This window comes from Necator americanus, chromosome IV, assembly GCF_031761385.1.
Source record: "Necator americanus strain Aroian chromosome IV, whole genome shotgun sequence".
Lineage (NCBI taxonomy): Eukaryota > Metazoa > Nematoda > Chromadorea > Rhabditida > Ancylostomatidae > Necator > Necator americanus.
This window is the reverse complement of record NC_087374.1, coordinates 32,117,913-32,139,774: the sequence shown is the minus strand read 5'-3', so window position 1 is coordinate 32,139,774 and position 21,862 is coordinate 32,117,913. Positions and strand designations below refer to the sequence as shown.

Below are 21,862 nucleotides of genomic sequence, written 5' to 3'. Positions count from 1 at the left end.
CACACACACACATAGGAAGCTACATCTAAGCTACATACAGCTAAAAAGCTATCTGCTCTAATGCACATCGTTAATTAGCAATGCAAGGGCCAAAAAAAAAAATAGAAAGCTGCATCACCGATAAGAACGTATAACATCCGCTGTGAGCTCCTCCTTGTTGCTGCTTTCTGTGTCACTCCTTCTAGATTTCTTTTCGCTATATTCTTTACTGAACGATGTAGAATGATTTTCTTCCTCATTTCCCAACGCACGTCATTTGAGTGTTTTACTTGTCGATCAACTCTCTGTCACGGTATCGACAGCAGCCATCAGCGAATAATTCAGTGACGAAAGAAATAAACCTTAGTAAGAAGAAATCTCGAAGATATGGAAAGCGGGAGAAGGAAAGAGTGCTTGTTGAAGCAAAAACTTCTATAGTTGTAGATCATAATAATAGTTATTGATTGATTGCGGGACACAGCTAAGTGTCTGAGACCTCTATTAGCTGATATTGGTATTTTTTATGCTTACAAATCACTGTGATCCATAGTGGCTCCTGAGAATCCCACCGCGCCAGTGCATCAAAAACCGTCAAAAACCATCAAAAACCATCAACAGTCATTATGACATCAGAAATTAACGTCGCATATTTTTGTAGTAGATCTGCAAAGGTATTAAATGGTCATATTGTGATGTTATTCTCGTAAACGTTGTAGTATCAAGGAATATTAGATCTCCCCGTATTGAAAACAGTTGAGATGTTGACGCTAATCCTACTGTTGTGGCGAATTATCGTATTGCATTCGTTAAAAACAAAATGGAATGATGCTGCATGTTCTTCCAAAGGAGCGTACATGGTTAGTCGGCGCAGAACGGCAATCGAGAGAAATTTAGACTGTCATAGAAGCAAAGGAATAAAGTTATCCTTAAGTGAAAGTGTTCACCATTCGAGACTCTCGCCCTACTCATGATCTGGCGACCATTTGTTTGTGACGACTGCAAAAAAAAAAGCACCAGTACATACACAGTAGGAATAAATGTGTCTATTGATCATTTCCATATTTACATTTGAAGTCTCTGCCTTAACTTCGGAAAAGTCGATTTTGCTGTGAGTCATCACATAACCGATCATAAATTATCCCTTTATAGTTTGAAATTTGTTAAGAAACATGTCTATTTTCATAAAGTACCGTTTTGGATAAGAATATGAATAAATTTTTGGATGATCAGTCTTTAGAGATGTGGCCAAGGCGCGATGTCAGAACTTTCGAAGGAATCTGAAAATTAGAAAGTTTGAATACGATAAGGCAGCGAGAGGAATCACATGTGGAACTTCACATTAACGAACTGATTGAATGGAAATACTTTTATATTCTTACCAATTATTTCGTCGAAACTCTTAGTTGTTCATCTGCATACATTGAATGCCGAAGCACACGTATGCCGAAGGATTTTCTGCGATTAGTCTCATAATCTTCGAAACCACCTTAAAATACTTACCGAGTGATCTATTTCAAGGAATAACAATAATTGTTATGGATAGTCGATGTACCCACTTTCAATGCCTCGAATAGTGCTCTGACAGATTCATTCTTATGATCGAGCGGCAGCCCGTTCGCGTATGTAACGAGATTATCCACCATGTTAAATACCGGCTGAAGACACATAAGTTTTTCACGAAAAATTTAGTGTTTAGTTGGAGCCGAGTAAGCTGACCAAGGTGAGTAAAACGAGTTCTTAGCATTTTAATGTTAAACAAAGAAAAATGTGTGTTGCGGAAGTTGAGTCGCGCACACCTCGTCGATCACACGTGAGACCTACTACACTTCTGTTCAAATAACATTTGAATTAAGACAAAAGATAAAGTGCACGGCATTACTTTAATTCGGAACCGTTAGAGGCTTATGAACGCTCGTGTACATCCTAACAATGACTTGCCAAGGCTGAACGTTGTATTATGTGTCTACCCTCCCAAGCAATTCAAATCCAAATTTTCACTCCGGCGTGGTGAAAGGCTTGGATAGCACTACGGTGGTTTCGAAGCAAGAAGCGAAGAAGGTCTGAATAACAAATGAAGATACCCTATTTGAAAGATGGACAAAAACTCAAAATTACTGCCTTGTAGAACTCTGTAGACCCAATCAAAACATCTTGGGAAAAAAGAGATTCTGCAGATCTTCTGGACATCTACATATTGGGAGTGCAAATAAGTTTCGAGGAATTCACAAAGGATGTTGTAACTAGCATTATATCACACCGGACCATCTTGTAACTATAATCATGTTCAAGCGACCTTATTTTCTTCTAAAAATCAGTAAATGCCCTTTCGCTTAGGTATAAAAACATATTTTATTTGTGCTCTAACCATGTCAACCTTTGAGCTAACAAAACCTAAGCGCTCCGTTCTCGTTTTGGCTTGAAGTCTCTCGTCGATTCTTCTCATAATCCCTTCCATGCATTGGTTTCGATATATTCTGTTACGTCGCGGAGACTCTAGAGTTCCTCTTGAGTTGAAGACTGGCTTGATGTTGTGTGTCTAAATTTAAGAAGACATCTCTCAAGGGGTAGTAAGTAGCTTCCTGGACGAGGCAGCAGTATCTGCCCACGTTTCCGCTGCGTAATAGAGCGCTGGAAGAACTCAAACAAATGTGCACGAAGACCTTGGTCCTTCAGTTGGTCCGTACCTTCTCTGACTGCGAATGTTGCCCACGCTGCTGTCATCCTTCTGTTCAGTTCTTCCTCCGAGTCCTTCTTCTCGAAAGTTCTCTTGATCACCTTTCCTATGAATAGGAATGGCAAGGTCTTTCACTGGTCTGCAATTCTTTCTTTCTGAAGATAGCGCTTTTGCTTTTGATGGCGGCTCCTACTTTCGAAGGGAGAGATTGTAGGACTTCACCAGTAGGAATGTTGGGGGTTTACGCAGGTGTTGTTTAACGGGAAACGTAATGAGTAGAACTTATCCGTAATGATTTTCATCTCGCAACGAGAAGAGGTGCAAATCCCGTCTTCGCTCAGCAAAGCTACTAGACTAGTATTATATTCGCCGAGATTTTTGCGGTATTTCACTACAACTGTAATCCTCTGTGGGTTCCCAGAATCTTCTTCTTACCTATATTTCGAAAGATGCTCCTGCAGGCCATTCTCTTAGTTATTACTTAGTGTGCGATGTATTCGTATCAAGCTTCAAAGTCCTCTTTCCAGCAATTCGTTGGTCTTTTTCTTTTTCCTTCGAAATTCAGTACACGTTTTTGCCGTACGCAGCTTCGAGCTCCATCCAGCACAGGAGCGTAATCCTTTCAGCACCAGGTCGTAGTCCACAGTTAGGTGCTCTGCTATGTGCCAGTCATCTTTAGACAAGAAGTCCTTTACTATGTCATCGTCTCCTACGACTTCTTTACTCCTTTGCTGATAGCAGATATTCTTTTCCATCGTGTGCTCAAGTCGTATTTTGACACCGAGGGAAGGGTGATCAGAACCACTTCAAAAGGATGGCACTACCAAGGCGTTAAGTAGACACCACCTCCGGTTGACGACTATGTGGTCGATCTCCGCACGAGTCGTGCCGCTGAGCGATTCCCATGTACACCGAAGCTTTTTCTTGCGGGTTTCTTGCCGGCCCTCCAGTCCAAATTCTCATCCAGTGTTTCTCTTCGGTGGCCTTTGCTAGTTTTGCGTTGAAATATCCGATAACTAAATTCTCTTTGTGGATCACTTCCTCCAGCTCCTTGTGAAACGCGTCCATTTGGACTCATCAGCAGGTGATGTTGGTGAGTAGCAGTTGATGATGCTAATGAATTTTTGGGGCAAAGGGCGAAGGCGAAGAATGCCCTGATGACTTGACAGGAAGGTGGATGACAGATAGGTGCACAACAAAAATAACACCGCCTATGTTTCGCGACGAAACACGCCCTAAGCGAATGACGAGTGTATCGTCATTCATCTGTTATATGTCACTCCTTCTGCTCCCGGTCTCTTTTAGAGCAATCACGTGAAATCTACACCTGATACGATCTGCAGCTCCAAGAAAGTTGTCAGCGCCTGCGGACCGAGTTTTCGCCTTGTAAATACAAAGTCCAAAACAGTCTCTGTGGCGGATCGTGCGTGTGTCGCTTTGGCTCAGAATCAAAGACGTCCTGAGCAACCTGAATCTGATGCCCTCATACTGATTGCCATACCGTTCGACACCTGAGACGGCGAGCCCCAGTGTACTAAGGCAGTGTGTGCTGGAAACCCAATTATACTCTTCTTCATGCTAAGCAGTCTTGCCATGGCGAGATCAGCTGTTGCCACAGGTGGAGTCTATGTGGATCAGGGAGCCACCTCAGGAAATTTTCTAAAGACGTCATAGGAGCATTTCAAATATACCCTCTTTAAGCACTTCCTGATATGGAAACTACCTTTGCTATTAAAGAGCACGCTCATGCTGTATAATAAAAAACGTACCTGGGGTAGTTCTTCGTATTCCCACCACCACTGGTTCGCACTAAAATTGTGCTTGTTTATGCTCACGAAATTGTACGTAATCTTTGACAAAACTCAGAAGCAAAGAAGTTTGGCTGGTTTCAGCTTGGGGATGGCTACGAGTGATCAATAGAGAGACTATTCGCGCTGCATTTTTAACACACATTTTTTAACGCGGAAACGGCTTCAGAGCGCCAGTACTGAGCAGACTCTTCATGGATGTTCGCGCTATGTTCATGAAGGTGGCGTGCGAACTTCACGCAGATATCCAGCGGCGAAGGTAAAATATCGCTGGAGCCTTCACAGGCTAGCGTGTGGAGATTTTCGGCAGGAATCCACAAGTCTGACTCCAAATGGATAAAGTTTATAAAAGCTAGATTTTTGCTCTTACCTTGCCACAACCAAGGAAAGCAGAATAACGAGAGAAAATCGAGACATCTTTCAAATACGTTGAACAGGGCGAAAAGTCGAGTGTAAGACCTTTTATACTAGTATCAAGAACATTAAAATGTTTAAAGGAGACAAATATGACTAACATGACTAAAAGGAAGCTGACATCATAGAAACGCCAATATTTGCTAATGAAAAAGGTGTTGCTGGTGAGGAAGAACCATTTCCTTCATTCCATTCCTTGTAATGTTTGTCGGAATATCCTTCCTTGGCATCATTTAGAAATTGAGCTTCTCTGTAATATTAGCAAAATATCACAACAAAATGACGATTATGTATGTTTGAGCTGTCATTTGCTTCCACTTCGATGTATCAAGCGAAAAATGATGAACATTCCTGTCGCGCCCATTGATCTCCGCTTTCGTCAGCTTCGCTGAATGTTTGTTTAGGTCACACAAAAACAGTATCAATCATCATCTGCGGAGAATTCGAACGCAATTTCTTCCACTCACCGTAAGTTCAGCACTTAAATTTGCCAATTTGTTTTAGTAAGATGTGTTCCAAAAGTCTTCCCGATGGTTTTTTCAAACTATTTGCCCGTTTTGAGTCAAACATCATTACATATTTGAGAGCTACGAAACCAGCGAAGATCAAAAAATTTTCTGGATCCTCTCCGAGATAAATTTGGGACTTCTATAGAAAGTCACATGTATCAGCTGCGCTCCTGCTATTTTTCGATTTCGCGAAGGAGGCACCAGTGATACTTCAATTTGTCTTGATCGCGTTCAAGACTTACCCAGCGGCTCCCCTCCTCTTGAAGGACTCGTTTATAATATCTTTCCTTGAAGGTCTTCGTGAAGAAGTCTGACTATCGAGTCTTCTTGCAGTCTTCGATATCGTGTGGTGTCTAGTGAGTCACAGCTCTGATCCAACGGTCGTTGAAACGCATCACGTACCACCTAATTTTGCTTTTTTTGGTAAATATTGTTGCGACTCTGATCTTCAATCGCTGACAAAGAACTAAACTTCAAATCCACATTTTCACTCGCAAAAACCGGAATACTTGTAGCATCACCCTTTTAATTGCGCGTTCTGTTTTATGACGTGCATTCTCCTTTTGCATACGAAGCGCTCAGTTTTCTCAAGCATAAGTCAAACAAGGAAGAAAGATAGTGTTGAATGAGAGAGCTCGGAACAGTCTGTAATTTGTCCTCGCTACATCCTCGATGCTCTTATGTGATCCCCATGCAGCTCGGAGGTCACATTGTTAGTTGCGTTACTTCGTTCGTTGTTCGTGGAATGGAATGGTGGGGATTTTGCTAGTGAATTAGTTTTACAAGTCACAAAGTATCTTTATGTATGGAGCATGGACAATTCGGTTGTCCAAGCTTCCATTACCCATTCCGTCAAAGTGAATCGAAAGCTTTCTTAAAGGCATCACTCCACGAATCTGGGGTGGTACGGATTTCCGGTGGAGAATTCGTATACGGGATCGTAGATTATTGAGAGAAGGGTGATTCCGTTCACTTCTTCCTAATTCCCGTAGAAAATTGCCCAGAAGATACGACTTCGAGGGTCGCGGAGCACTATTTTCTACAATGAGTTCGATTGGAGCGCGCCAGCCTTGTGCGCGTGCTGCATCTTCCGGGACGTTTTTTACCGGAATTAGGAAGAGATGGACGGAATCACACCCCTCTCCATAATCTACTGCTCCGTATAGGAACTTTCCACCTGAAATCCGTACCACCTCAGATTTGTGGGGTGATGCCTTTAAGTGGTTCGTCCAGCTGGTCGCTACATAGGCTATTGCGTGCGGATGCAAGGCGCATTAACTGTTATACTTACGGATCAATACTCTGTAACCGCATCGATCGTCGTCTTCAGGGAATAATGCGACGAAAAAAAGAACAAAATTTGTTAAAGAGACAGGCATCTGAGATTCTGTGTTTTTAAACTTACAAATCACTGCAATCCAAACAGGTTTCTGAGCATTACCAGAGCACCATCAAAAAAGTCATAATGACGTCAAAAACTGAGGTTACATTTCTTCGTTGTAGATCTATTAAGGTCCACATGCACCACATAATTGTCATGGTAGTCTTCCGTCATGTTCTGATGCTATTCTCGTAAACGCTGAAGTATGAAGGAACATTAGCGTTGTTCGCGTTGAAAAAAAAACTAAGATGGTGAAGCTAATCGTCCAGTGGTGGGCAATTATGGTATCGAATTCAAAATACGTCCAAGATGTTAGATGTTTTTTCTCAGAAAGTCGCACATTATTATCGCAAATGTGAGGAAAAAAATAATTTGGACTGTCGTGAATGCAAGCGAATGAAATCCGCTATAGGTGAAAGTGTTCAGCATTGGCGACTCGCGCCCAACCATTTGTTTGTGAAAAACACCAATAGATCTATCGTTGAAATACTTGTAACTACTGATCGCTTTCATATTTACACTTGAATTTGCTGCCATAATTCCGGAAGTGTCGTTCTTGTTGTCAATTGTCATATGTCAGCTACTGCATTACTCCTTTATTGTTCAAAATTTGTTAAACAACTTATACATTTCCATAAAATAACAATTAATATAAAAATGTGAATGTATTTTCGAAATGATCAGTGTTCAGTGATGTGGCCAAGGAGCAATGTCGGAACTTAAAAAATATCTGAAAATTGTAAAATTTTGAATACGATGAGGTAGCAAGAGGAAAAACATGTGAAACTTCACGTTAACGAATGGATTTAATGAGAATATTCTTATCTCCTCACCAAATGTTTCGATGAAACAATTAGCTGTTTAGCTGCATTGTTTGAATCCTCAGATGTATCGCAAAGGATTATCTGCGATTAGTTTCGTTATCTCCGAGATCACCTTAAAATACTTACAAGGTGATCCTTTTCAAGAAATATAATAGCAATGGTGATTATGGATAGTTGGTGTCCCCACCTTCAGTGCCTTAAATAGATCCTTAACGGATTCATTCGTGCGATCAAGCGGCAGGTTCTCCGCAAATGTAACGAGTTTATCTGCCATCTCAGCCAGCAACTAAAGACGTTTAAGGTCATGACGAAAAAGTTAGTGTATACGCAGTTGGCACCGAATGAGTTGGCGCTGGTGAGCGAGATGTCTTTCCAGCAGGTTTATGTTAAATGGAGAAAGAGAAAGAGCGTGAATTGCGAAAGTTGCGTCGCGCACACCCGGCTGAACACATCGGGTACCGACTCTACTCTTATCCAAATGACATTTGAAAAGTACATAGTTAACCAATATTCCAGCAAGACCTAGTTCATTTTTTCGACAAGAGTATGGCTTTTTGCCCGAATTTCTGACGTTTGCTGTTAATTCGTCGAAAGTCTACTGACAACATTATTTTATTTAGGCGCTTGACAAACATTCTGAACCCAAAGTGTTTCCGTTGAAGCCACAGCATCACGAAATAGATGTAGTGTAGAAACGTGATGGAAATCATAGAGTTCATGTTGCAGTGTATGTGTGAGCGTGAGCGTGGCCCCTCTCAGTTCCCCTAGTCGTTCGGAAAAACAGAGTGGGAATCGCCTTATTTCCTACATAGAAATACATTAGAACGCGCCACCTTTCTACACGCAGCATTCCCTCAGCAGCTCATTCATTGGTTTTATTTGAATTGTCTTCTGAAGGCACCCCATCGGTTTTTGCCCGCTCGCACGTTGACGCGGAGCGTGCACAAAGGTGGTGCAGCTCAACTTATCTTATAGGAATGGACGCCGTTTTTTTAGAGCCACTAAGGGAAATTGAGCAGTCCCAGGTTCGTTTTCGTAATCTACACACCGAACTCTTTGCTTTCCATCAGGTTTCCACTCTACATCAGTTTTGTGATTCCCCGCCTTCAAGTTGAGAGTGCACATTTGTCCCGAAATTCCCATAATTAAGAAACCAAACATATATACAGTCAGGTCAAAACATACATATGTAGCACGGTGTAGTTGCGTAACCGGATGCACCCAAAGCGGTGCTAACGGATAGAATCGAGGCGGAACCATCGCGAACTACACCGAGGAATTATGCCAGCAAGGGTCATGTTGGCCCTACTATACATATGGGACTAATTATTCCGAACGGCAAATGAGGAACGAGGATTTCAATTCGAATATTAGAGTAATTCGAAAATATTGTCATTAACAACATATACTAAAGGCAATAGAACTAGTAATGTGTAAATAATGACCACGTTCATATTGTACAGTAAAAAAATATACCTCGAATGGTGCCTTGGGTACCCACATCAGTTGCTCACTGAAACTGTATTTTTTTAAACTCGCAAAATTATATGTGATCTTTGATAACATCAGAAGCAAAAAAAAACGTTGACAGTTTCGAACGGCTAATGGTCACGCGCGTAGCCCAGGAAGAGGACAGGGAGGAGGCTTCCGCTGTCCAGAGCCCGTATGCAAGGTATTTATCTTTGACAGGATAAATACGATAAAGGCAAAACCATTCGGTGCAACGGTGCTTCGGTGTACCCACCCGTTTGTCAGTACCCTGCCGGTTGTTGCCGAAACATTTCAGGTGCCAGAAACGGAAAAATTATCTCCGCCTCGTTACGCGTCTGCAAATTTTTATTGGACGTATACAACTGAGGCACTTCTTCCGCTAGATCACATTTATTCAACTAGGAAAATTTCATTGGTTACGGATTGAGGGCCCACGAAAATTCTGCTCAGAACCGGCGGCACAAGTCCTTGTTGCGATACATGATCGCGATATGTTTTGGAACGACCTCCAGAAACGAAGTTTGAGTATCGCTGAGATCCTCTTTTCCAACCGCCTTTTAAGGCCAAGTCGTGGAGGTTTTCGTCACGACTCCTGTGGTGTGACTCCACATCCTCGCTTAAGTTTCTGAAAGCTAGATTTCTGCTCTTACCTGACTACAAGCAGCGAAAGGAGGATGACGACAGAAAATCGAGACATCTTGTGAACACGACCCACAGTGCGGAAAGTATTATGCAGAAACTTTTATACCACTACCAAGAGCATTAAAATGACTGAAGGGACTATGCGTGACATCATCGAATTGCCAACATTCGCCCATGAAAAAGGTATTGCTGTAGAGGAATAAGCACACTGTTTAACGTTCTTTGAAATTTTCGTCGAAATGTTATTCCTTGACATCATCTAGAAACTGACTTTCACTGTAATACTGGTAAAATATCACAACAAAATGACGTTTATGTATGTTTGAGCTGTCGTTTTCTTCCACTTCGATGTATCTGAGGAAATATTCCGAAACACTATAGTCATGCTGACCAATCTCCGCATTCACAATTCGTCAGTTTTGTTGGATGTTTGTTTAGACTACACAAAGACAGTACCTTTCATCATCTGTGGAGAATTCATCTGCAATTTCTTGTGTATACTTGCAACTTCATGAGGTATACGAGCCACCTTCTTTAATGAAGATTTGTCTCAAAAAACTTCTCGGTGGTTCTTCTCAAGACTCATTTTGGGTCAAAAATCGGTAATGATTTCAATGTCAAACAGGTCAGCTTCTGGATCTTCTCGGAGATAGTTTGATTCTCGAATAAAAAATCACATGTATCCTGTGCTCTCGTTGTTCGTCGACCTCTCGGAGGGCCATCACTAATACTTCTATTTTCCATTCGTTCAGAGGTTGCCCAGTGGCTTCTCATCTCACGATGGAGTTAAAGAGCAAAATATCTTTCTTTGGAAGGCTTCGCGAAAAGGTCTGACCATAAGGTCGGCCGTCTTCCTGCAGTGCGTTGGTATCGCAAGGTACCTAGTCACTTATACTTCCGGTCCAGAGATTGTCGTTGAAACGCATCACGTTTCCAACCCACCTAATTTTACTTTCCTTGACATATGCAACATGGCCTCTGATCATCGATCGTTAACGTAGCGCTAAGTTACGCATATATAATTTCATTTGCGTGAAACAGAATACTCCTACCATCACGCTTTCAATTGAGGGTTCTACGTCGCTGATCGCAATTTCCTCCTGCTTGCGCAACGCCCAGGTTTACGATGTATAGTTCAGAGCAGGAAGGACGGTAATGCTGGATAGGTAAACACGGAGCTGAATGTTCCTAGTCCTGTTCACCACACCCGCGAGGCTTTCAGTCTAAGTTCATCAGGAGAGCAATCTTTCTACATTTTTCATCAAATTCAAGCCGCATTCGTTCCCCCTGATTGATATTTGATGTAATGAGAACAGTGTTATCAGCAAAACGAAGATGCTGTAAATGCCGTCCATCAACTTTTGCCTCGCTGTTATTACATTCCAATCCTCGCATCACGTTCTCGAGAGTGACACTGAATATTTTGGATGAGATTGTATCGCCCTGTCACAGCGGCATCTTGTACTCTTGCAATACTTCTATGTGTTTTAAAACGGAGTGTATGTGGTTAATCACGCTGAATCCATTTCGAAACCTTGTTTGATCGCATGGTTGTCTCTCATCTAATGTTCTTTCAATTCTCTTCAGCATTACCCTTGTGAAGAGCTTATACAGGACAGACACCAAAAAGATCGCGCGATAGTTGTCCATATCATGTGATCTCCCTTCTTATACTGCAGCACGGTCTTGCTGGCTTTCCACTGCTAAGGAACCTTGCATTCCGACAGAACACGAGTAAAAGTCTTCTCAGTGTGTTTATAAGGGCTGGCAATTGGTTCTTCAGATGTTCAGACTTGATTTTGTCGGGAATGGATGAAGTAGAGCGCTCCACCGACAAGACGGCATGTGAGATTTTGAAAGGGAAGGCCTTGGAGATCACATGTCCATTACCCCTCAGATGGTGATAAAGCAAGCAGACGTGGATGTCGAAGAGATTAGAGCAGAAGTCGTGGATAACCTTCTCCATCACTTTTCTCGCCGCTGTAGTTGTTCCGTCTAGGCTCCGGAGTGCCCTCGTTTTTGTTTTACGATTGGCAAAATTCCATCGGGCGTAGAAAATTCTCTTTCCCGCCTCTGCTCTTTCACCCAATACTGCTGCTCTCTCCTGTTCGAGGTCTTCTTTCATCTATTCTCTGCAACGCTTAAAAACCAGCTAGCGTAGCGAAGAGATCCCAGTTAGTGACTGTTCTGGAACTCATTGAACTCTGTAGCCGTCTTTCCTTTCTTCCCTGAAGGTAAAATCATCCTTTGAGGTGGCGATAATCCGATACATTATACAAGTCTGGCACAAAATCAGCATCCGCCAGGCAAAGCCTTTTTACTGACGACGATATATTCGATTCCGTTACGCTACCTAAGGAAAATTTTTCTTCTTCTGTTCGTTCGACTGTCCCGATTTGATGCGATGATCTTCTGGTGTTCTTCTGGGGCCAATTTTTGCGTTAATATCACCAACAATGACCTTGCAGAAGGTATGATCTTCTCTGCAGAACTTTTCTATGTCAATATGGAGATCTTCGAGTTTTTCTCCTTCGTAATTTTATGTTGCAGCGTAAGCGACGATGCACATCTTCTCATCCGTCCTTGCATCATCAGATTTTCAATGGCTGCTTCCGAAGCAAGCGTGCTTAAGTAAAGATCGTCAGTTTAGTTTAGTCCAAGTAGAGCCAGTTTGCTGGAAGCAACTCCAAACTTTTCCTTGCACTTGCAGTCACTCGGATAGAAAATACTTCTCTTGATAGTTATTTCTGATAGTACCAAACTTTAAAGTAGTATTTACAAACAAACGGGAAGAGTCAATTGAATGCTTGCGAATGTTTCAGAATAAAATAGAGAAAAGAGTGAGAATAACCATGAATAAATTGCGGGAGCTCATGCTAATACTATAGAATAATAATAATATACTATAAGCAGTAGTACATGCACCCCACATTCATTAGTTTGAACTTTCTGGAATACAAGTAGAGGAACAAGACGTTCAGTGAAGGTGAGCGGACAATAAGGTAACATAACAATAAGAAAATGATTTCTCTTCTGAGAAAGTCCAGCATGAAACTTGATCATTAAATTTTGGATATTTGTAGTATTGAAATTATCTGGATATTCCTTTGTCCGATCGACTGTCTCTGACCTAACATTTGAATGGTTTAAACACAAGTTTCAAATATTCGACATAAATTAATGCTCGAATCCACAGAGTTCGAAATGATCTATATATGGGAAATTTCAAACCTTTATTATTTACAGTTCTTATGTTCTTATCCAAATCCAGTCAATATTCTGTGTTCTTCAAAAAATGTTTTTTTTCTTGTAATTGTTCAAAGAAGCTCAGGAAATCAGAAGAAAACTCAAGAAGAAAATCAAATAAACTTCCACTACAGCCCAGAGGAATTTCTTCTACTTTGCCACATCTTGCGGCTTTTTTTTGGACAAAGAAAAGGTGAGTTAAAAGCATCACTTCACGAATATGGGGTGGTGCGGGTTTCAGGTGGGTTATGCCTATATGGAGTCGTAGATTATGGAGAGAAGAATGATTCCGTCTATTTCTTCCTAGCTGCCGTAAAAAACGGCCCGGAAGATTCGACTTCGAGCGTTCCGGCGCGGCTACTTTCTACAGCGAGTTCGATTGGAGCGCACCGGCCTTGTGTACGCGCCGCATCTTCCAGGCCGTTTTTACGGCAGTTAGGAAGAAATGGACGGAATCACCCCCCCCCCCCCCCCTCCCCCCTTATTTTATGACCCCGTATAGGAACTCTCCACCTGAAATCTCAGATTCGTGGGGTAATGCCTTTAATTTAAAAAAAAAATGTTGAGATCTTACAGTTATCTAACATAACACGTTTGCGATAGCAGTTTTAGTTGCCCGTATATACTTTCCTAATCATATCACATATTTTCAATGGAAAACATTTTGTTATGAGTAAACTTCAAAATAATCTGATGATCTTCGGCCAAGCTGTGTCATCGAATGTCATTGTGGAAATATTTGGCCGTGTTTCGGTGCCATAAGCTGAAAAAAATTAGGCCGAAGATTCTATGTTGTGGGCGCGATGCGAGCAGGTGCACATACACGCCAAGAACAGATTTAAGCGGATGAGGAAGTGTCAGATTCGTTTTCCGGATGCGAGTTTTGATCCTTCTCCTCCTGGCAGCTGGCTGGTAAGAATTTTTCTGTAACTTCTTCTTAGAAATTCCACATTCTAATTGCAACCACTGGATACTCGTTCAGCCGAGCAGATTCTTTGGAAGATGCGGTAGTGGAGGCGATCAAGACCGCCCACGACAATCTGTCATTGCGCGAGAAGGACGCTGCTACGATCGAAGGTTAATTTCGAAGATATGTTCTTCTAGTTTTTAAATGGAAAGCTGTTCCGCAAATGCAGAAAACGTCTATTTACCAATCCCATAGAGTTTAAACTTTTAGGCGACATTATCCAAACACAAAAAGCGAATGCGGACTCCCAACTTGAGCAACTTAGAGGGGAGCTTTTATTGGAGGCCACCAAGGTATTTTTTTTTATTTCAAATTTCATTTTTCATCAAAAAACTGCTATTTCAAACTAAATTCTTGGGCTATAGTTGGGTCAAAACGACATGGAGCACGGACAGTTGCATAAGCTATTGCGCTCGAAGCGGTGCGGTGGAGACAGCGGTTGGAATCGAGGTGGGACCATGGCGAACTGCAGAGATGGGTGGATCGAGGATCATTACACGATCACAACCACTACGCTCCACCGCGCCGCTTACGCAACTGTCCGTGCTCCATGTCGTTTTAACCCAACTAGACCACTCGTCTCAAATGGAACTCGTTACAAAAAAAATCTTAAAAGTAAGAACAAAATTTCAGTTCTAGTTCGAGAAATTAGATGGGATATTGGTGTATGTATTACACTCGCCGGTAAAAGTAGTAGTTCTAGTATTGTTTTTAAGATGTGAGAATGTTAGCGCATGAACCACAGTACTCCTCTCGCGCACGCACCATGTCTAAAGAGTTGTATTACATTCTGGCAGTCTCGCCACCGCTTGAGTAATTAGAGTAAGCTCAGGAATCGTACCGCCATCAGGGTTAAATTGTTAAATTGGCTTCATTAGTTTTCCTTTCTTCTCTGTATCGATTCATAAGTTTGATTTCTTTTTCGCAATCTGGATGGACATATTCTAGAGGAGATATAGCAGCGAGACACTTGAATGAGTATCATAGTATTTATTTCACGGCGTGTATAGTTGACGACAAAGCTGTTCAGCTGGTTGGACGCAGCGCGTCTGCTGCGACGCTTGACCTTCCTCTGCCTCACACACACCCTCAGCATCCTCTGTCCTGCCCCAATCGATGACGCATTGCGTTCACCCTGTTGTACACATTTCTGGCTGATTATAGTTCTTTCAGTTGATTTCTCTGCGGCAAAAAAAAACTGTGCTAATGACTGTTTCATTGCACACCAGGAAACGTAGAAAATTTGCAGATTGTCGTGGGGAAGTTCGGCAGTGGTGTGTTAGACGAACTAGCCAATTTGGATGTGGATGAGCTTTTGGCGAGAGCTGGAGAAGCTCGAAAGAAACGTGGAGCCACAGGTTGTGGTCTTAAGCTTGTGGACTGCACCAGCGAGGACAGGTTCTGATTAATGTTTCTCGAGTACTCGGTGTTAGTGGAGAAATAATAAACCATTACTCATTTTCTGCTATTTGAAACCTATACTATTTACAACTAGAATACTTTCAGAAGATAAACAACACGGTATACAATGCTAAATCCACCATTATAAAATGTAGCCATTTAGAAGGAAGATTCGGAGAAAAAAGACTGATTTAAACTGTGCTCTTTAGCAATGTTTTTCGATCAATAACGGGGAAATGCAACAATCCGATGAATTCCACTTGGGGCGCTGCAGTAACCCCAGTACGTCGACTTTTGGGTAAAGCCAGCTATGGAGACGGTAAGTTCTTGGATTCGTTTGAACAACTTTAGCCAATAATCTTTTGGGCCCCCGATGCCGAGCTGATAGCTCCTAAACGAAGTGTTTATCTGGACACATTGTTGGGGAGAAAAACACTCACGCGGCTGTTTTCTGCAACAATGATTTTTTCTTTTGAAATATTGTGGTTTAGGATTCAATACAATCCGAACAAAGGGAGTAAAAGGTACTACGCTTCCCTCGACTCGTGAAGTTTCCAACAAACTTCATCAGGAGGTAGGAGTTAAGGAGTTTTTGATGTTCTTTAGTTATGTGGTACTTGTTCGAATAACATGTGTTTGAGTAATGCGTTTGTGTACTCAAACTTACTCACTGTTAATCTGCTCGTAGATTTGTAAATACTCTTTTTAAAAAAGAAAAAAACAACCCTCGAAGCTAGTGGGAATGAATATGCTTTTTTTGGACGGGGTTTTTGAAAAAAAAAACCGCGAATATACCTGAATTTATGTCCAAGAAAAGCAAAATAGCTTGATTTAGGGAGCTAATCCAACATTTGACTACACAAGAAATCATTTCTACATGCAATTTGGACAATGGATCGCTCATGACATCATTTTCATGCCGTCTTCCGTCGGTCTGTACCTTTTTTTGTTTGTTTTCAATTAGCGAATGATGCAAAAATATCTTGTACGTATTGCTAATTTACATTCGCAATAAATGTGGTTTTCTTCGACAGGACCAACTGGAAAGGATCTCAATTGCACCTCGTGCGATTCACCGCAATTCAGTGAGAACTGCGCTCCAATCCCTGCACCAGCAAATGATAGCTATTTTAAACCATTTAACAACGGAACTAGCAGGTTATTTTTAATTTTCTTACCTAAACTGTATAAATAGTAACGGTATTATCATCACTTCTGGCGGAGAAGAGGCCGTGAACGGTCAGGGTCTTCGAGAAGACGACGTAATGGTTCCAGATGCATCCGCCTGACACGTGCTCTGAACGCTCAAAAAGGACTTGGAGTCCGAACGCAGATCAATCAAGTGCGACTTTCCTAGGTAACATATGATTGAAAATTGATATCTTCCTATTCAGAATACTCATTTCCTCGATCTTTCCACTGTTTACGGTTCTGAGGATTGTGAAGGAGCCTCAGTACGGTCTTTGATTAACGGCGAGTTGAAGACGTTCATCTACAATGGTGATGTTCTTCCACCACAAAAAAAGAATGTACGTGGTTGGTTGTAACTGCGGTGATTATGAGAGTTAAACTTTCTGAAATTTAAGGACAGTAACTGCCTTTCGAAAGATCCATTTTATTGCTATACTACTGGTGATTTCCGCAATTCGTTGCATCCTGGGTTGGTACCGTTGCACGTCACTTACATTAAGGAGCACAATAGAATTGCAGCTCAGTTCAAGAAGGCGAATCCAGACTGGCCTGACCAGAGACTGTTTGAGGTATACGGCTTGCTCATCTTTTCAATCGATTAAACTTTCTTTCTTATACCGCCGTTTCGAATTTTTTCCCTATCTCATTGTAACTTTTAATGAGCACAAATACTTAATCTTGCTTGAGAATACCTCGCGTTTCGTAGTACTGTATTTTCACAAAGTTAGCGAGTATGTTGAGAACCGCTGATCATTTATTCCTTCTTTTGTTAGTGTATTCGTTTGAATGAGTTATTTTCTTCTACCTTGGATTGAGTTGAGATTGTTTAGGAGGCTCGTCGAGTGAACATTGCTCAGTTCCAACATCATGTATACGATGAATATTTACCTCGAGTAGTCGGCGAAAAGTTGATGACCGACTTCCGCTTGAAGCCGCTCAAGTCTGGATTCTCGACAGGTGAAAGCAATTTAGTCGATTTGTGCAATATAAATGCTTTTCTTCCTAAAGACCTATATTTCTTATTTGGAATATTGTTAAAAGCGCAGATTTTCATCTGTCATCATTAATCGCGCCTCATTATTGCTTTAGCGTGAAATTTAAAACACATAGACAGGTTGTTGGCCTCTAGTCCCATGGGTTTTGTATGTTTTACTGGTTACGAGCTACCTGTCACCAGTGTTTAGTAGACTTCTCAAAGAATATCGTAGTCGCACTGCGAATTGCAAACGTTTAATTATGCATGGACAGTCCGCTACATCCTCAGCCTGGTTTGATTTCGTCTTTTTTTCAAACAAGTGAACAAAAACACTGCACCTCTAATTGTATGCCAGTTGAATACCAAGAGATACGAGGATGTTTGGGCCAATATCACTATCTTCTCATCAACATCTAAAATTTACGTAAAAGTTTACAAAATGATTGAAAGAGATCGATTCACTCAAATTTCTGTCTTTTGTGATCAGTCCTGTCTCCAGATTATTCCCCGTCAGTGAACGCTGCTCTCTCGGCCGAATTCGCTGCTGCTGCATTCCGATTTGGTCATGGACAAGCACGAAAAGATTTTCCAAGGTGAGATTTTTGATTCCATTCGCTTTTTTCGTCTTTTGCACTTGCTCATCCGACAAGTTTTTTTTTTTTTTTTGGTTTTTCCATAATAAGATTCTCTATACCGAGATGTGCTTATAAGCATTTTTCTCACAGAGTCACCAACAAGAATACCACTGCTGGTTCTTCTGTCGACCTCGGCAACAACATTTTCTATGTAGATTCACATTATGCGCCAAATCAAGGAGGAATCGCGTCGTTCATTGAAGGTCAGAACCTTTTAACTTTAGAATTTAAAAAGCTAAGATTCATTTCTATACTTCCTTTGTTCAGGAGAGCATTCTCGATGAAAAAAATCGTAATGAAATCTCCAGAGAAAGTTTTACGTTTTGGATTTTACCCGTTGATAGAACAGTAACTAACCAGACTAGAACCCGCTGTAATCGATATTTATGGTTTCCTTGTTTAGGAATGATGCAACATGCTGTCATGAAAGCTGACAACGAATTTTCCTTCCCTATTCGCAACCAGCTGTTCGAAATTCGAGGACGACCAGCTTCGGGAGTTGATCTTGTTGCGGTGAATATTATGCGTGGCAGAGACATTGGATTGTTCCCATACAACGAGTACAGGCAGGTTTTTCTTTTCCTCTGGCAAAAGAATAATTCTTAGTAGGATAAATGTCGCCTTCAGAACACTTGTGGGATTGAAGAAGGCGAATACCTTCGACGATCTCAGGAGCGAAATGGATGCAACTAATGTGGAGGCGCTGAAAAAGGTTTATGCTGATGTGAACGACATTGATCTTTACACTGGTATAATGCTGGAAAGGCCTATGGTGGACACCGTGGTAAGTTTCGAATTTTATTTTCAAAAACTGCTGCTGTTAACTGAATCGATTACTCTTATGCTTACTTGATCTGAAATTAAAGCTGCAGAAACAGAAAGCTCTTTATAAGTTCTCATTTTTTTAGATTGGTCCCACTGGAGGGTATATAATTGCTGAACAGTTTGCCGCTCTTAAACGCGGTGACCGCTTCTTCTACGAAAACCAAGTGAGAGGAACCAGAGGATTGAAACCAGGTATAAACGTTAACTAGATATAATTTTTTTTGTCCTCTAATTAGCACATATGTCCTCTTACTACTAGTAAGAAATTGCGCAAAAACGCTTCGGTGCCTTTACGGCTGCCGTCCGAATTGTGATGAAACAATGCTTTTCAACATTAAACGTTCACTTCTCTTCTTTCAGAAGAATTAGATGCAGTAAGACGTTCTCATCTATCAAAAGTGATCTGCATGAACACAGTCGGCATGGACAATGTACCAGTAGACATTTTCAGCCTGTAAGTCTCTTCTACAAAATTATGAGAGTATCACTTAATTAGTATTTTTCAGCCAATCTGAGCGAGTTCCGTGCAGTACTCTCCCAGAGGTTGATATTCGTTTCTTCATTGGCCAACCACCCCCACCACCACCACCACCACCACCAGGAAAGTGATCAAATTCTATGACCTCTGTTACTGGTTTGCTCTAAAATTGCCCACTGAGATTTATAAAGAAATAAAGAATTCATTGTCATCTCTGTCTTTCATATACCAGCAGAAGTTTTGGAATCTTTGAAAACAATGGATCGTGTAAGCGTATGTTGTCATGCTGATCTGTAGAAGTAAGGACGAATTCACTTAGATGTTGTAATTTTGGAGACCTCAGGGGATATATAGCGGAGCAGCAAACGGCCCAAGTACTATTTGCTGTGATTTTCAATTTGGATTCATTCCTTTTCATGGACTTTTGGAACAGGATGAAGTTGCTTACGATATGGTAACACTGAGCAAAAAGTACGTATGAATCGATTTTTTCTGCTCATATGCTTACGATTTCTACTGCCTTGTCGAGTTACTTTACTGCCGATACATTGGCGACTGTCTCTTTGTATGCTTCACCCAAGCAGGGATGAACAGCTGTTTTAAGGTACTATATGAACACTTGGAGTATATTAGATTCACTTGGGAAGAATTTAAAGGAGAATGTTTATCCTTCTCCAATGTCCAAGTGCACATCTCAAACAGAATCCATAGGAGAAAATGGTACTAGAATACCCAGTAACAAGTCTACCATAATTCATTGCCTTTCTGCTCATCCCACACATTTTAGGAGGACGGTGGTACGAAATATGCGTCTTCTTCTGCAGTTCAAGAAAGGAAATACAAGAATTAATCGAGCTTGCTAAGAAAATTACGGTCAATGACGGCTACAGGCCAATGCGTTCTATAAATAAAAGGAAACAAACCCGAAGTCCTGTGTGGAGAAAATACCCGTTTGTTCACCGTTTATTTCCGATGAGGTTAGTGCTGCCATTCCGCCATGCCAAAGGAAAACTAGTTTTGAAAAATCTTTAGCTGTTGTAGAGCTCCGTCTAGCAATCTTAATCAAAGCCTCATGCGCCTATAATACCGCTATCGCTCTATACCCTAGATCACAGCATGTTCGGGCACTAAAGAACAAAGAAAGAAGGGAAAACAAGACAACAAGAAGAAAAACAGTGGTGATTGTATGAGATAATGTGTTGTTTATCCGACCTCCTGTGAGGAGTATTTGGACGTACACACGGGATGGTAGATTATGGAGGGGGGTGTGATTCTGTCCATTTCTCCCTAATTAAAAAATGGCCCAGAAGATGCGCGCGTGCACGAGGCTGGCGCGCTCCAATCGAACTCCTTGTGGAACAAAGTGCGCCGGAACGCTCGAAGCCGTATCGTCCCGTACACGAATACTCCACCGGAAATCCGTACCACTCCAGATTCATGAGGTGATGCCTTTAAAGAGGACAGCCCACAACGGAACCGATCTTTGATGCTAATATTAGTGGTGGTGCGTAAACCTGTTACTGTGTATATGGATAGTATATTCAAGCGCATCCAGCACATCCAAAAGTGAAATTGGGATTTTCTTTGCTGGGCGGATAAGGCGTTCGACCAGATAAATCACTTTCGATTTTACTTTTCCAGGTTGCGAAGAAGGCGAACCGGTCGAAATATCTGTTAGGAATAAAAGATCATCTCTGGTCTGGTAATCTCGTATCCGGCTCTTCTTAGAGGAATAAGTACTGGGTCGAGTTCAATAGTTAAAAATCATGAGTTAGAGGGAAACAAGCTAGTAAAAGGGATCTGTTTTTCCCCCTTTCGGACGAAAACTTGTCCAGCGTATTCAGCGCAGCGTTCGATGTATGGCGCTACGCGCTATCGCAAACTTTTACGACTCTTCCTTTCTCTCGCCTAATCACTTCTACTATTATTCTCTTTCTTATTTGCAACCTGAATCTGTCAGTCGCTAAGATCATCTAGTTCCTAAAATGTTCCATAAAATAGATTAAAGGCATCACTCGACGAATCTGTCGTGGTACGAGTTCCAAGTGGGCTACGCCTGCCTGGAACTCGTACCACGACAGATTCGTCGAGTGATGCCTAGATAGGACCACCCTAGATTCGTAGGGAGAAATTATACGGGGTCGTATATTATGGGGAAGAGGGTGACTCCGTCCATTTCTTCCTAATTTCCGTAAAAAAACGGGCTGGAAGATGCGCCACTTGCACAAGGCTGGCGCGCTCCAATAGAACTCGTTGTAGGGAATAGCGCCCCGGAACTCTCGAAGCGGCATCCTCCGGGCCGTTTTTTAAGGCAATTAGGAAGAAGTGAGCGGAATCTCACCCGTTTCTGCAAGCTACGATCACGTATAGTCTTTGGCCATGGGAAATCCTTATCACGTCAGATTCATGGGATGATCCCTT

General features: G+C 41.7%; 4 protein-coding genes across 7 annotated transcripts; 1 reads left to right on the top strand and 3 right to left on the bottom strand.

Moving 5' to 3' along the window:
• Positions 1-1,212: 1,212 nt before the first annotated feature.
• On the bottom strand, positions 1,213-4,878 carry RB195_003436 (uncharacterized protein; the record flags this gene model as incomplete). 2 transcript variants are annotated; one of them, XM_064201086.1, is made up of 6 exons in its annotated part: positions 1,213-1,256; positions 1,359-1,377; positions 1,463-1,465; positions 1,536-1,634; positions 4,423-4,462; positions 4,832-4,878. In XM_064201086.1, 6 exons carry the CDS (start codon positions 4,876-4,878, stop codon positions 1,213-1,215), a joined length of 252 nt encoding a protein of 83 aa, XP_064056966.1. The 2 variants fall into 2 exon arrangements, with proteins under 2 accessions (XP_064056966.1, XP_064056967.1); XM_064201085.1 differs by lacking the exons at positions 1,213-1,256; positions 1,359-1,377 and having other exon boundaries at positions 1,379-1,465.
• RB195_003437 (uncharacterized protein) lies at positions 3,485-3,721 on the bottom strand (the record flags this gene model as incomplete). Its single annotated transcript, XM_064201087.1, has 1 exon — positions 3,485-3,721. The coding sequence occupies one exon, from the start codon at positions 3,719-3,721 to the stop codon at positions 3,485-3,487; it is 237 nt and encodes a 78-aa protein (XP_064056968.1).
• A 2,769-nt stretch (positions 4,879-7,647) lies between the features above and the next one.
• On the bottom strand, positions 7,648-9,777 carry RB195_003435 (uncharacterized protein; the record flags this gene model as incomplete). Its single annotated transcript, XM_064201084.1, has 4 exons — positions 7,648-7,701; positions 7,777-7,875; positions 9,066-9,102; positions 9,731-9,777. 4 exons carry the CDS (start codon positions 9,775-9,777, stop codon positions 7,648-7,650), a joined length of 237 nt encoding a protein of 78 aa, XP_064056965.1.
• A 70-nt stretch (positions 9,778-9,847) lies between these two features.
• On the top strand, positions 9,848-20,304 carry RB195_003434 (uncharacterized protein; the record flags this gene model as incomplete). Of its 3 annotated transcripts, none has more annotated exons than XM_064201083.1 (23): positions 9,848-9,905; positions 13,103-13,161; positions 13,746-13,880; positions 13,951-14,045; positions 14,301-14,550; positions 15,185-15,333; positions 15,546-15,655; positions 15,828-15,910; positions 16,172-16,268; positions 16,371-16,494; positions 16,612-16,678; positions 16,731-16,865; positions 16,923-17,096; positions 17,358-17,484; positions 18,003-18,096; positions 18,229-18,341; positions 18,542-18,704; positions 18,766-18,922; positions 19,047-19,155; positions 19,324-19,417; positions 19,470-19,568; positions 19,778-19,912; positions 20,229-20,304. In XM_064201083.1, 23 exons carry the CDS (start codon positions 9,848-9,850, stop codon positions 20,302-20,304), a joined length of 2,703 nt encoding a protein of 900 aa, XP_064056962.1. The 3 variants fall into 3 exon arrangements, with proteins under 3 accessions (XP_064056962.1, XP_064056964.1, XP_064056963.1); XM_064201081.1 differs by lacking the exons at positions 9,848-9,905; positions 13,103-13,161 and adding exons at positions 14,146-14,228; positions 19,633-19,714 and having other exon boundaries at positions 13,843-13,880; positions 14,368-14,550; positions 19,785-19,912; XM_064201082.1 differs by lacking the exons at positions 9,848-9,905; positions 13,103-13,161; positions 14,301-14,550 and adding an exon at positions 14,146-14,228 and having other exon boundaries at positions 13,843-13,880.
• Between the last annotated feature and the right edge of the window lie 1,558 nt (positions 20,305-21,862).